We start from the raw sequence: 15986 nt of genomic DNA on the forward strand, positions 1-15986 counted from the left end.
ATTCAATCATCGAGGGACTCAACTACCAAGGGATTCAACCACAGAGGGATTCATCCGCCGAGGGACCTTTAATTCCAAGTACATTAGTCTTAAGCTTCGTCGCGAATATTAAAATTAACGTCGAAGATTTCTCTATTGTCCGTGTTGCCGCGCCCTACCAAGTAATTATTGACCAAGTAGCTTCACTTTCTCTCGTCCTCTCGTTTCCCGCTTCGATCACCACTGCTTTAATGTAGAAAGCAAGTGATCGGCCGTGTAGTTGGTCCAAAAGATATAATCGCCTTCCCTTGGTAGCTCGAGATATCAAGGGCAGTAGATTCGATCTTAAGATCCGCTGCATGGTTTAGCATCGCGTCGCGTCGCGTATCCCACGATTTAGCTTCATCCCTTCTTAAAAGAGATAATTACTTGGTACCACTGATTTAGAAAATAGGAGTCTCGTTTTCTCCTATCTTCTCAATTTTAGTTCCGAATCTGCTAGCTCAAATTTCGACGTTAATTTTAAGTTTCTAGTGTATCCGCGTATGTGCCACGCAATTGTTTGCCAACTAGCTTCTCGTTCATTCGTTTCCTCGTTTCTCGCTTCGATCACCGCTGTTTCGTAGAACGAAACATGTGATCGGCCGTCCAGTTTGTCCGAAAGATCTAGTCGCCTGCCAATGATAGATCGATTTCTAGAAATAGAAATCAATCTACCAAGGGTAGTGTTGATTCGATCCGAAGATCTGCTGCACGGTTCAGCATCGCGTCGCGTCGCGTCTCCCATAATTTAGCTTCAACCCTCTTTTTAAACAAAACAATTGCTTGGTACAATTAAATTAGACTTAAGCATCGACGACCATCGCGTCCCCGTATGCCAAGTAATTATTTAACAAGTAGCTTCACTCGATTCGTTCTCTCGTTTCTCGCTTCGATCACCGCTGTTTCGACGAACGAAACATGTGATCGGCCGTCCAGTTGGTCCGGAAGATCTAACCGCCTTCTCTTGGTAGCTCGATTGAAGGGAAATGTTTCTTCGCTGGAAGGTGTGGAGTTTCCGTATTCTGCGGAAACGCACACCTTCCAGCGGAAGTCGTTCCTGTCTCAGGTACTCTCTCTTTGTCAGACAACCTAAGTCGGGTCCTTCGGGCTCCCGGCGGGTTGCGTTGGAGAAATGGAGACCTCGATTCAGGGATGCAGCATCCATTTTTCTAAAGAGATCGAGTTAGCAAGTGCAGTAGGTTCGATTCGAAAGATCCGCTGTACGGTTCAGCATCGCGTCGCGTCGCGTCTCTCACCACTTAGCTTCACTCTTCTTTAAACCAAATAATTACTTGGTATAATAAAACTAGACTTAAGCGTCGACGACCAATGTACGCGTCCCCGTATGCCAAGTAATTATTTAACAAGTAGCTTCACTCGATTCGTTCTCTCGTTTCTCGCTTCGATCACCGCTGTGTCGACGAACGAAACATGTGATCGGCTGTCCAGTTGGTCCGGAAGATCTAACCGCCTTCTCTTGGTAGCTCGATTGAAGGGAAATGTTTCTTCGCTGGAAGGTGTGGAGTTTCCGTATTCTGCGGAAACGCACACCTTCCAGCGGAAGTCGTTCCTGTCTCAGGTACTCTCTCTTTGTCAGACAACCTAAGTCGGGTCCTTCGGGCTCCCGGCGGGTTGCGTTGGAGAAATGGAGACCTCGATTCAGGGATGCAGCATTCATTTTTCTAAAGAGATCGAGTTAGCAAGTGCAGTAGGTTCGATCCGAAAGATCCGCTGTACGGTTCAGCATCGCGTCGCGACGCGTCTCTCACTACTTAGCTTCACTCTTCTTTAAACCAAATAATTACTTGGTATAATTAAACTAGACTTAAGCGTCGACGACCAATGTACGCGTCCCCGTATGCCAAGTAATTATGTAACAAGTAGCTTCACTCGACTCGTTCTCTCGTTTCTCGCTTCGATCACCGCTGTTTCGACGAACGAAACATGTGATCGGCCGTCCAGTTGGTCCGAAAGATCTAACCGCCTTCTCTTGGTAGCTCGATTGAAGGGAAATGTTTCTTCGCTGGAAGGTGTGGAGTTTCCGTATTCCGCGGAAACGCACACCTTCCAGCGGAAGTCGTTCCTGTCTCAGGTACTCTCTCTTTGTCAGACAACCTAAGTCGGGTCCTTCGGGCTCCCGGCGGGTTGCGTTGGAGAAATGGAGACCTCGATTCAGGGATGCAGCATCCATTTTTCTAAAGAGATCGAGTTAGCAAGTGCAGTAGGTTCGATTCGAAAGATCCGCTGTATGGTTCAGCATCGCGTCGCGTCGCGTCTCTCACCACTTAGCTTCACTCTTCTTTAAACCAAATAATTACTTGGTATAATTAAACTAGACCTAAGCTTCGTATGTACCAAGTAATTCTTTACCAACTAGCTTCTCGTTCTTTCGTTTCTCGTTCCTTGCTTCGATCATCGCTGTTCCATCGGTTGGAATATGTGATCGACCGTTCAGTTTGTCCGAAAGATCTGGTCGCCTGCCCATGATAGACCGATTTCTAGAAATAGAAATCAATCTACCAAGGGTAGTGTTGATTCGATCCGAAGATCCGCTGTACGGTTCAGCATCGCGTCGCGTCGCGTCTCCCATAATTTAGCTTCAACCCTTTTTAAACGAAATAATTACTTGGTACAACTAAACTAGAAGATCGAGGGAACATTGCTTCCTTCTATCTCTCTAGTTTAGTAATCTAGTTTCTAAGGATGTAAAAGGGAGATCGATGGAACTTGGATTCCATCTATCTCCCTTCGGGTCTCCACTCGCAGCAACCTCCTCGTGGTGAGACCTGGTAATCGGTGTCACCCACGATAGAAAAGTTATTCTTCGTGTGTGACACCGAGCTAATGGCTGCGTATTTAGAATTGTTTCTTGATATAATAAACGAATTTAGATTTATAGTTAGGCAGGTGTTTGGTTAGCCATTATGTTAGGCAGGTTATTTCGAGTCTCATTGATCCATCAAAGATTCTAGAGTATTATCAGACGAGGTATATTTTTTCCCATTTCCCATTACCATTTTCGTGTCACTCGCAACATCACCAAACAGATTTAACAAAAAATTTCAATCCTTTCCACGGTCAACTCACACGTATTTACGCACACACTACAGCTGTCTGCCCATCAATACTAATTCATCTCGACTGACCGCCAGCCATGAGAAGAGGACGCTAAAAATCACCTCCGAATTTTCAGGTCTGGCGTTTCCATTCTACAAAAGCAATATTTATGCAAAAACTTAGATTCGTCTAAGAGAAACATTAAAGATTCTGCATTTAGATGACATAAACTGCAAAATAGAAAAGATTTTCTTTTTCTCGTTTCATCAGAAACTCGACGATTAAAACAAAATTTGATAAGCCGATAAACTAATACGGGGAGTACGTTTTGCAACAACGCGGGCTTTTTCGTTTTCCCTTTTCATTTCCTGTTCCAAATCTACGGGAGAGCCGGGAAAGTTGCCGATCGATTAATTCGGAACAAGACATTTCGTTTTTCCGCGCAGTTCTATCCGACGAACGGCGAGCACTGTTTTTCCAGGATGCAATTTACAACCGGCCGGTCGTTCGTGTTCCTGCAGCGAATAGTCGCAATCGGCTCGGTGCAAACAGACGTGATTGCCTACCAACGATCTCTGTCTGGTCGTCTAGCCCGCTATTGCTCGTTCGTTCATTTTTTGGTTAAGCTTCTTCGCGATTTGACGCGACCATTTTCTTTCGACGACCCGTTCCAGAGAATATTTGCATCGGGTATTCGTCGTCACGGCCGATCGCGAGCACCGAAGTAGCTCTAGAATTCTTTGATTCCCCTCGTTCTTCAAGAACAATTCGAGCACCAGATCCTTTTCCGGAGGAATTCATAATGATACTCGAATATTATTTCACCGAACAAATTAAAACATACGATCTGGCTCGATATCGTTCGATTACGAAGAACCTGAGGGTAGGCAATTCGTAGAAAAATATATACTTTGACTTTTGAATCTCTATTTGATTCTCACTTTCACGTGGAATAGAATATACCTTCCCTCAACCATAAAGTTCGTATAACACGCTCCTACAGAATATTTAAAAAATATATTCGTCAAAAATGCCTCGAGTCGAAATATGTTAAATTATTTTTGGGAAAGCTATTTTAACAAAAGGTATTTCCAAATGTTCCACAGAAAAATTGAGGGGTTGAAGTGGAAATACGATGAATATAATCTTTTCAAGGTCTCATCGTTCTAGTAATCTTGTTCGAATTAATAGCTAAAGTGTCTTAATTCCAACCCTCTGACTGCTATGCCACATCATTTCTCGTTCAACAATCTTTCAGGGAAGATCCGACGTATCCGGATGTTTGAAGCTGTAATTGCACGTCAGGACGATAAATCTCTTCCGTGAAAGAAATTCTCGATCCGCGGCACGCACTCGGGATGGCGACAGGATCGTTCTACAGGAAGGATAAAGGACAGGACGTAGATAAATCATGGTGTTTCACGGAGGGGGCGAAGGGGTTGGAACAAGCCCTTGGATACAGGGAATCGAGCCATGGATGTTTTCGTTTCACCCCCGGGACCGACGTCCTTTTATCTTCCGGGAAGAACTGTCGCGAGCTTTCGAGGGTATTTACGTAAACGGTGGGAGGATTCTGATTCTATGAAAACCGTCAACGATATTGTAAAGTGATATATGCGGTACGACAACTTTATGATTTACAATCGTTACGAAATGACAGAGATTCGACCGAGAGAAATGGTATCGATCCGTTACGGTCGCCACAGACAGTTTTGGTGAATTTATTTTTATGGAAAAATTCACCACCGCGTTCACCTAGTATTTTCTACCGAAATACTCGAACGGAAATATCGATGGTTGCACGATACGTAATTTAACGTGTGCGTATTAATTTATTAATCGTTGAATTTTATATATTTATTGCGTTGAAAATTTATACGTGAAATTCACACGATTTTTCATTTTTCAGAATTCAACCTAAAGGCGCTAGCCTCGAAACCAAGTCACAGATAATTGCTCGAAGACATTAAACTGTGGAACGTACGTAGGGATCTGTGGACTAAATAAATATTGATACCTCCTTCGACAAAACAGGCCAATTTCTCTTTGTTCAGGTTCAACTACCCCTAACTCCTACTGGGAACAATGGAGGATTCAGAAGTAGACAGGGTAGGTCACGCAATCTCTTGCAAGTCAATGTCTCTGTGTAATCAATGAAGACACGGAGCAGAAATGCTCGACGTTGGTTTAACACTCCATTGTATGAATATTAATCTACCTCGCGAAGAAAGAAATCATGTTACACGCTTAATTTGGGCGTTAACACGCGACAGAGTTAGCAATCTCACTAAAGAATTAAAATGAAGTATCTCTTATCCAAGTTCACCTACCCAAATACTATGATTTACTTTAAGGAAAGGATATCTTTTACAATATGTACAATACTCGAGATTTTACGTTAAATGGTCCAAAAGAAAACAAGTACTTCCATAAACTCCTTGCTAACAATGGAAATCTACAAATTTCCACACTCTGTTAATTTTTTGGAAGTACAAATGAATTTAACCAGAACAGTATCCATTTTGAAATCACTTTCAACTAAATGGACCGTTTATTTTGAAAGTGGTGTAAGTCCTTTTTTTAAGAAAAATGAGATATGATGTGATTTATGCTTAATTTAGCGTAAACTTTTTGTTTATAACTAGTTAGTATTTAATATCTTAAAAAATGCTAATGCTTTGTTCAATTTAATATTTGCCAGTAAAAGAAATTACGTAACCGTTGATTATGAAAGTGGTGTAAGTCCAATTTCCATACTTATGTTATTGCATATAGTGATACGTGTACTGGGCAAAATTGAAATTTACAAATGGCGTTGATGTGGTTGAGGGTTGTCCAGTCTTTGGAAAATAACATTGAGGTAATTGATCATCAATTTTTACTCTCCGGACATTCGTATCTTCCAAACGATGCAGATTTTGGTATCATAGAAATGGCGTTACGAAAAAAGAATTTCCTGGACACACCACAGGATTATTATGACGTTATAAACCAATGTAGGCGACATAATAAATTTATTTTACACGAAATGAAACGAGAGAATTTCGTTTCAACAAAAAATCTACGAAACGCAATTAAAAAACAGATAAGAAGAAACACTAATGGAGGAAAAGTAAATTGGTTGCAAATATGTTGGATGAGATTCTGCAAAACTGCACTGTATACTATTTCATATAAAACATCAATGGAGGACACAGAATTGAAGACTCTAAATTTATCACCTACGTGTCGGGGAAGACCGCTAAAATTTGAAAAAATCGCCCTGGCGCCTTTGTATCACGATACCAAGCCTATTACATACGAAAAATATAAGGATATGCAGCAGCTATTACCTTATACAGGGTGTTCGGCCTGGGAAAAATTTTAACGGGAGATTCTAGAGGTCAAAATAAGACGAAAATCAAGAATACTTATTTGTTGATGGAGGCTTCGTTAAAAAGTTACTAACGTTTAAAGTTCTGCCTGTACGAAATTTTTTTCTAGAAAGTGAGTAGGATTTCAGAGGTAGGTCTATTCACCAAAAACTATTGTAATTGACCTCTGCAATCGAAAATAATTTTGCCAGAACGATTTGAAATTTTTTAATTTCGTCGAAAAATTTCACACCTTCCCCGAATTTTTTTCTCAAAAGTGGGTAGGATTTCGGGGGTATGTATAATAACCAAAAGTGATTGTAATTGACCCCCACAACCGAAAATAATTTTTTCAGTATTAATTAAAAATTTTTTGTTTAGCTGAAAAATTTAGGCACCTATCCCCTTATCGATTTTTCTTAAAAATTCCTTTTTCATTTTTAGTAATTTTATTTGACGCCCTGCAGAAAAGTTGTCTAATACTCTTTTGTAGGTACCTATGAGCTCTACTTCAGAAAAAAGTTTCATTGAAATATATTCACTATCGTAGGAGTTATGGCCGTTTGAACAGTGGACCATTTTTATGTGGTTTTTCTCATTTTCCGTGATCAAGGAACAACTTTTCGAATATTCTTAAGATTTCTATATATTCTACACTAAAATACGCGTCGTTTGCTTTTTTAAACATTAAAATCGTCCAATCCGTTCAGAAGTTATGACGTTTTAAAGATTCGCATGAAAATTCGGGCAAACATTTCTGGCCAGAAATTATATTTTCGGTAAGGAATTTTTTTCTCGAAACTGAGTAGGATTTCGGGGGTATGTCTGTTGACCAAAAATGCTTGCAATTGACCCCAGTACCTAAATATAATTTTTTTAGTATGATTTGAAATTTTTTAATTTCGTCTAAAAATTCCAGTACCTATTCGAATTTTTTTCTCGAAAGTGGGTAGGATTTCGAGGGTATGTCTAATGACCAAAAATTATTGTAATCGACCCCCGCAACCGAAAATAATTTTTCCAGAACGATTTGAAATTTTTTAATTTTGTCGAAAAATTTCAAACCTTATCGAATTTTTTTCTCGAAAGTGGGTAGGATTTCGAGGGTATGTCTATTGACCAAAAATGATTACAATTATCCCCTGTAACTAAGTATAATTTTTTCAGAACAATTCGAAAATTTTTTTTTTCCCCGAATTTTTTAGGCATACCCCCTGTCGATTCTCCTTAAGAATTCATTTTTCATTTTTAGTAATTTTATTTGACGCCCTGCAGAAAAGTTGTCTAATACTCTTTTGTAGGTACCTATGAGCTCTATTTCGGAAAAAAGTTTCATTGAAATATATTCACTATCGTAGGAGTTATGGCCGTTTGAAAAGTGGACCATTTTTATGTGGTTTGTCTCATTTTAGAGGGTCAAGGAACAACTTTTTCATTATTCTTAGAATTTCTATATATTCTACACTAAAATACGCGTCGTTTGCTTTTTTAAACATTAAAATCGTCCAATCCGTTCAGAAGTTATGACGTTTTAAAGATTCGCATGAAAATTCGGGCAAACATTTCTGGCCAGAAATTATATTTTCGGTAAGGAATTTTTTTCTCGAAAATGCGTAGGATTTCGGGGGTATGTATAATGAACAAAAATGATTGTAATTGCCCACTGTAATTAAATATAACTTTTCCAGAACGATTTGAAATTTTTGAATTTAATTGTTAATAACTTTTTAACGAAGCCCCCATCAACAAATTAGCATTCTTGATTTTCGTCTTATTTTGGTCTCTAGAATCCCCTATTAAAATTTTTCCCAGGGGTGGCCGAACACCCTGTATACCTCCTGTGCATCATGAATATTTCAAAACACTGCCACATGAAGAGCATATATAATTAATAATACCAATATCTTGTGTTAAGTTTAACAATATATAAATATAATTAACGTTCAAAATAAAAAAATGCTAATCCTATTTTATTTCTTGTCATTATTTATAAACAAAATTGGATTAATATGAGATATATTTTAAGCGATATTTGTTATTTCAAAATTGAAATTAAATGACATTTACAATTGACTAATTACGAAAGTGGTGTAAGTCCATTTGCAGCCTGGAAATTGTACATTATTTTAGTTAAATTCGCCTAAAAGAAATTTATATAATTAAATTACATATTGATCAATTAGTACAAACATTCCCAGACTTCACATAATTGACCTATATTTTTTGATTGTCAGATCTGCTGACATTCAATTTTCTCGAAACAAAAGTAAATGGACTTGCACCACTTTCAAAATAAACGGTCCAAATATTTAAGAGCAACCATAACGTGGTAAATTCATGAAAACGACCCCTACTTTTTGATAATCAATAATAAATATTGAAAGAGGGAAGTCAGAACTCTGCACGGAATAAATATCAATATTTCTCTGTTCATAATAGATAGTCGATGCAATGTCTTTGACCAGTTTCTATCTGTTGGAGTTCGGTGACCTAAAACTATCGAACAACAGCCGGGTGGCATGCAGAAACGTACGTTCCCCCGTTCCTGTCATAAATAAACGAAGACACGAAGTTCGTACGACGACCGCAAGAACCGACAGTTGGCCGGACTGCGGAACACGAATCTGCCATTCCGTTACCCGTACGCTTGGGACGGCCTGGATGGATGCTTTTATTCCCGCCGACGGGTTCTTATCTAACGCGCCGCGGAAGTTGAACCGCCTCGCGCCAGTATCCGCGAAAAGAAATCCAATTTAAAGTTCACTTATCAGTCGCGAAGTTACTTGTATCGGTCATGTTCCTCCCTTCGACGAGCGGGCCGTGCCGCCCCCGACAATTGATCGGCGCAATCGGTCGAAGATACTTCCCTCCTCGGGCTCGGAAGATAAATCAAAGTTCAAGATAAATCTCCTCGACCGATAAGGAACGCTCGGGGTCAAAGGTTTCTCGATCCTCGCTCGAGACGAGGGCGAAATCCGATTACACTCGCTACGATTTAATTTTTACGAGACCGAAACTTACATTTCGAACTCTGAACTACGATACGCGAATTAATATTTGCCTTGCTGATCGTTTGGCCGCGCTCAAATCTGCGAATTCAAATTTCCTTTAACATTTTGGTTCGACAATTAATTGTCTTAGTTCCAAAGTGAAGAGTTGTGAAAAGCTTCGTTGTATCACCGAGTCCTAACACCCCATATGATTAACTGTAAATTTTTAAATTTGCAAAAACGAAAAATATGGAGGTATCACTTTGGTTGATATTTCTATTTCTGTCTGTAAATATCGACGGCACAATATTATATAATAATCGCTCGAAAAACCGTCATGTTGTTTATACTGTACAACAATTATTTCGAAATCAGTTTACCGGAAAACAAAACCTCGCGTGAAAAAGAGAATAATCGTACTCCACATTTTCAATTTACTTTGACATGAAGAATCGGACGTGCAAATATGAAAAATCAGTTTCCTCGAGAACGGAGTCACCCCCCCTGAAAAATTACTCGTACCACGAATTTTACCCCATCGAGTACGTATTATATTTTTTTAAATTTTTCCCTCCCCTCAGGTAACTTCGATAGCTTTCGTTGCACGGTGAAAGCAGTAAAATTGATTCGAAACCTTTATCAACCCCTTTCGTAACAACGTCTTAAATGTACGCGTCAAAGAATCAATTTTTCAGTGCCCCGTTGGACACCGGGAGAATTTATGGATCCTACGTCGCGACCTCTGGCCCGATGATGTATGTTTCAATAATTGCAAGGAAGCGAGCCAGCGTGAGGGAGATAACCGTTGGCAGACGTCCCTGTTCGTTTCTTGCTCGTACGACAGGCCGTAGGCTCTATTTTTACCAACTGTTTCTTATCCTGAGGGAGGCTGGGAGGAGATTGGCGGAACCTCGAGTGGAACGCTTACCCGGATAAAGGAAGAGCCTGGATCCGATGACAGCCAAGGGTCGCCTCTTCCACTGGGGAAAAACCAACCCCTTCAACACGAGCGCGTACCCGCAACGGCTGTATCCCACCAGATCGACCAATGGCGATGCGGGCCCTGCAACAAAAAGATAAAGAAATGAGGAACTGCGGTTCTGATCGACGCCAACAACAAATGGTACAACGTTCCCGAGATTTCTCCAAAACACAGGGTCATTCAAAAGTCTTTAGACGTGGTTCATTCGCGAAAAAATCATTTTTACCATCAGCAGAGAGGGTTGTTTTTTTTATTTTTGGAACTTCTCGTGGACTCTCACAAAATTTGTTTATACGTTGCAAATAGAAAAAAGCTGCTATTTTTATGTATTTATTTCGAGAGCAGGGTTCGTCAAAATTTTCTGATTATCGATCACATAAAAATCTTGAGAACTTCTTATATAGACTCCCACTAAATTTATTTATGTGTTCCATAGGAAAAAGCCTCGTTTAAATTTATAGATGCATGCGATAACAATTTTATAATAGCCATTCGAATAATTTTTTCGACTGACAATCAGTGAGCAATATTTAATTCAGAATTAGTAAGTTTTAGCATTTTTGTTGAAGTGGAAATGAAACGTATTCAATATACAGGGTGTTCGACCACCCCTGGGAAAAATTTTAATGGGAGATTTTAGAGGCCAAAATATATTTTTAAATATATTTTTTTCGCCGGAAAAATTTAGGCACCTACCCCCTGTCGATTTTCCTTAAAAATTACTTTTTCATTTTTAATAATTTCTGCTTGACTTTTAATACTTTTTTGTAGGTACCTACGGGCTCTACTTCAGAAAAAAGTTTCATTGAAATATATTCACTATTATAGGAGTTATGGCTGTTTGAAAATTGGACCATTTTTATGGGGTTTTTCTCATTTTGCGGGGTTAAGGAGCAACTATCTTAATATTTTCGCAATTTCTACATATTCTCCATCAAAATACGCGTAGTTTGCTTTTTTAAACATTAAAATCGTCCAATCCGTTCAAAAGTTACGACGTTTTAAAGATACGCATGAAATTTCAGTGAAACATCTCAATGGTATGGTCAGACATTACATTTTCGGTAAGGAATTTTTTTCTCGAAACTGGGTAGGATTTCGAGGGTATGTCTAATGACCAAAAATGATTGTAATTGACCCCCACAAATGAAAATAATTTTTTTAGAACGATTCGAAAATTTTTTTTTTCGTCGAAAAATTTCACACCTCGAATTTTTTTCTCGAAAGTGGATAAAAATTTGGGGGTATGTCTATTGACCAAAAATGATTGTAATTGACCCCCACAAATGAAAATAATTTTTTTAGAACGATTCGAAAATTTTTCTTTTCGTCGAAAAATTCAAGCACCTACCCTTGTCGATTTTCCTTAAAAATTCCTTTTTCATTTTTAATAATTTCGCTTGACGTCCTACAGAAAAGTTGTTTAATACTCTTTTGTAGGTACCTATGAGCTCTACTTCAGAAAAAAGTTTCATTGAAATATATTCACAATTGTAGGATTGATGGTTGTTTGAAAATTGGACCATTTTTATGGTGTTTTTCTCATTTTGTGGGGTCAAGGACCAACTTTTCGAATATTTTTGCGATTTGTACATATTCTCCACGAAAATACGCGTAGTTTGCTTTTTTAAACATTAAAATCGTCCAATCCGTTCACAAGTTATGACGTTTTAAAGATTCGCATGAAATTGCGGGGAAGCATTACTTTCTGGCCAAAAACTATATTTTCGGTAAGGAATTTTTTTCTCGAAAATGGTTAGGATTTCGAGGTTATATCTAATGACCAAAAATGATTAGAATTGACATCTACAACTAAAAATAATTTTTTTAGAACGATTAAAAATTTTTTATTTTGTTGAAAAATTTCACACCTTCTCGAATTTTTTTCTCCAAATTGGGTAGGATTTTCGGGGTATATCTATTCATCAAAAATGATTATAATCGACCCTTGCAACTGAAAATAATTTTTCCAAAACGATTTGAAATTTTTGAATTTAATTGTTAATAACTTTTTAACGAAGCCTCCATCAACATTCTTGATTTTCGTCTTATTTTGGCCTCTAGAATCTCCCATTAAAATTTTTCCCAAGGGTGGCCGAACACCCTGTATATTTTACATTTTATAACTCTCAAGTAACTATTATGCGTCTTGCAATAAATTGAAAATAATTCAAAGTATCGTGAATTCACAGAACAGAATTAATTCTTCGAATATGTTCATCGAAAACGTAACTCTTTGGAGAATGTTTCGCGTTCTAGTAAAATTGTTTCCCCTCGTAAGAAAATGTGTGTTCGGTTCCGGAACTTTCCGCTTTGGAAAACGCTATTAATATGGACCGTTCTTCCAACGATTCGCTATTATTTCGCGCAAGCTGTTGCGAACGTTGAGAAATAGAATCCCCGGTGGGGCCAAGTTCCCTGGAAGAAGTTGGTCAAACGGATTTCGAATCCATGATATTGTAATTCCCCACGGTGTGCACCCTCTGGCGCGAAATATTATGTGCGTGGGAATTCAGTGAACTTTGTAAATTATTATCGCGGTGAGAATTAAGGAACGAACCGATTTCGAGAGTCTCTGGTAACCGCGAGGAACATCGACCCTTATTTGGAGAAACGAAAATTGTTAAACGACCGTCGGAATGCAATTTTCGAAATGCTCGCGCAAAGATTCGTCGAAACTGAAATTTGTGCGCATTAATGACGGTTCCGCGTCAGAATTCACCGTCCACGTAGCCCAAATTTATCGTTAAATAACACTTCGCGGATGCAAATCATCCCCCCGGAGACTGCGTTCGCTCGAAACGGTGACATTTCGTGCGTAGAAACCGCCGACGTCGTTCAAAACCTACCTCTCATTCGTTTTCTCTACACTCATGACATTTTCTAATTTTCCGTATCTCGCAATTTCTGTATTTTATCCAACTTTATCGTTGACGATAAACGAGGAATAAGGAACGAAGTCGCGGGAATTATTTGCTACGCTTGCGGCTTGGGAGCAACAAAATAATCGCCGTAAAACTAACGAGAAAGCAGTGTTCATATGTTATACAAAACAGCAATTAACACGTTAAAAGCTCAGCTAATTGTTTCACTTTCGTACGGCGTGTAAATAGAGAAAACGGGGGCAGTTTCAAACAAGAGACAACAGACTCATTTCTGTCGAAAATTTTTCAGTGAAATTTGTTGAAACGGTTGTAAACGTATTCCTGTTGGTACTACGTGAACTGTGAAGTGTTATTTTTCAAATTTCATTCAATTTTCAGTAGCATACGCGATGAAAAATAATCTACAATAGGGATTGAGCTACCTTAATCATTCGCAAATATTCTTTTACACATATTCCTTTTCCGTTTGCACAGAGAATTGCTCTAATTTTATTTAATATTAGTTCTGTTCCGTTTCGTACAATTTTTTTTAGAATATTCTGAAATTCTAGATTTTAATTCGATTAAATCGAGCAACCCCAATACTATTTCGAACAAAAATCTAAAATACGTATTCGATCCTGAAATAGATCGCTTTTTCAAGAATTTATCGAATATCGTGTAACTTGTTTTTCATTGATAATGCAAATATTTCAGACGAGAAAAATCAAACGAATTACAATCGTTGCTGAATATAACACTGGCTAAGTTTGTAATAAATTACGGGAAAAGATTACAGTGTTTGCAACGGTTAAATAAATTGTTTAATACCGATTGGATTCAGCGATCTCGCGGAGTCTAAATCGATCGTAACGTGAAGAGACTTGCAATAAAGCCACGGTGTTTGTTTGTACGATGAACTAGCGTCGGATGTATCCGTTGGCATATTAAACGAGAATCTATCGAATAAATATTGACGTTCACGCGGCTGCTGGCGCGGCTCCGTGTTTGCCCATAGATCGACGAGGGTTAATTATCGCGAACCGCAGGTATATATTATAATCAGTCGCTGTCCGCGTACAAAGTGCTCGTACGCGCGATGTATCGTGAGAATTCGCCACGTGGCGTGGATAAAACCAACAGAAACAGAGTTACAGAATTCTTAAAAAATTTCTACCTTCATTTTCTCCAAGCATATGCCTTTCAAAACGAGACAACAAAATATAAAAAATTAAATACCGAAAACGCGATACTCCCAGAAAAATCGTATAAAATTTCAGCGTACATAATGGTGCAAGAAAATAAAAATTCGAATTAATAACTTGTTTTCTTTTGGAGGAATATTTAAGACTTGCAATAGACTGGAAAGTTTATGTTTCATTTTATATTTTACCAGCCCCTTTTAAGCAAAAGACAAAGCATTTGCAAGAGATTACCGTTTCTATTTAACACCACGTTGTTTCGATTAGATAATTTTCACTTTCAGCTCTGCGTAGGGAGTCTCGTTTTCTTGTTACCGAAATTTCGATACTCCAGTTTGCAAGCAGCCCACGCAGGCGAAGCCAAATCGCGAACGGGGTCAGGTAACTTGATTCCTGCTTTCACCGAATCGTCTATCGAGGACCTTTCATGGTCCACGGGTAATTACAGGACGTGCTTGGATCTTGTTACACCATGAGTATGCTTTTAATGGGTTACCAAGCCAGCCGCGACTTCACCTTTAAGCAGGTTAATTGCGTTAGTTGGGCACTTCGTCATCTTTCGCACCATTCGTCATCTCGACGTCGAGTGTCGAAATTTCATCTCCCGTCGACTTTCGACCACGTCGCTACTCCGAAACGTTCCTCAAATTCTCAAGAGTAAAATCATTATTTTTACCCTTTTATCAAATACTTTATCGTATTCAGAAACTTCTTTCTTCTTTGCAGAAGCTCGCTGCAAAATTATTTATCGAAATCCACGACTTCGCTACTTTGAAAGAAGAGTTCATTGAGAACTTAAAAAGCGCACATTTTTTAATTTTTTTCCTTTTAAATTTATAGTGGAATCAAACCCACACTCAAACAAAATCTTTTTCGACTACGCGTAAGTTCAAAATACATTTTTTACAGAGAATAGAAATAACGAAAAGCACGATCGAACACTTTTTAGATCCGCTGTACGCGTCAGTGTTCGCGAAGGGATTAAACACGATAGACCGCGACGGTGGTACTTTAATTTGATTGATTTACGTTTATTCCCTTTATTTATACGTTTGCAGGGACATGTACGTTGTTTGTTTTTTTCTGATAGGAAATGGCTGACAGTCCTCTGTCATCCTGGCTGAAAAATATAAATAATAGGCAGCTTCGTGACGTTTGCGTGAAGAACGAGTAAACTTGAAATTCGGTTGAAATTTATCGCACTGAAATATGGGAATTTTGTTGTCAAAGCTGAAGCGCCACAGTTCGTTTCACTGTAATTAATTTCGCGAACAGTTCGAGTCTAATTAAAGCGTAGAAAATAATTATAGTTACCGAGATATCCTTTCGTTTATATCGAGAAAGAAATAGTAATAAACGTTCGTTTCCAAGAGGTTCAGTAAATAGTCGATTAAATTGGTAAGATATTGGACAAGTTGAATTTTCGATCGATAAACTATCGAGGAATGTTTATCGACTGTTATTCGAACTTGTCCAGCGAAATTCTGCGCAGGAGTTCCGCGAACCATTGAACGTAT

The 15986-nt window shown here is 38.6% G+C and overlaps 1 protein-coding gene across 2 annotated transcripts in view; it reads right to left on the reverse strand.

Moving 5' to 3' along the window:
* Phlpp (PH domain leucine-rich repeat protein phosphatase) overlaps window positions 1-15986 on the reverse strand; it is a 107634-nt gene that overhangs the window by 56045 nt on the left and 35603 nt on the right. For both annotated transcript variants that reach the window (XM_076770963.1, XM_076770962.1), the window contains one exon: window positions 10350-10484. In XM_076770963.1, coding sequence (XP_076627078.1) covers window positions 10350-10484 — 135 coding nt within the window. The remainder of the gene's footprint in view (window positions 1-10349; window positions 10485-15986) is intronic.

This window comes from Colletes latitarsis, chromosome 8 (assembly GCF_051014445.1).
Source record: "Colletes latitarsis isolate SP2378_abdomen chromosome 8, iyColLati1, whole genome shotgun sequence".
Taxonomy (NCBI): domain Eukaryota; kingdom Metazoa; phylum Arthropoda; class Insecta; order Hymenoptera; family Colletidae; genus Colletes; species Colletes latitarsis.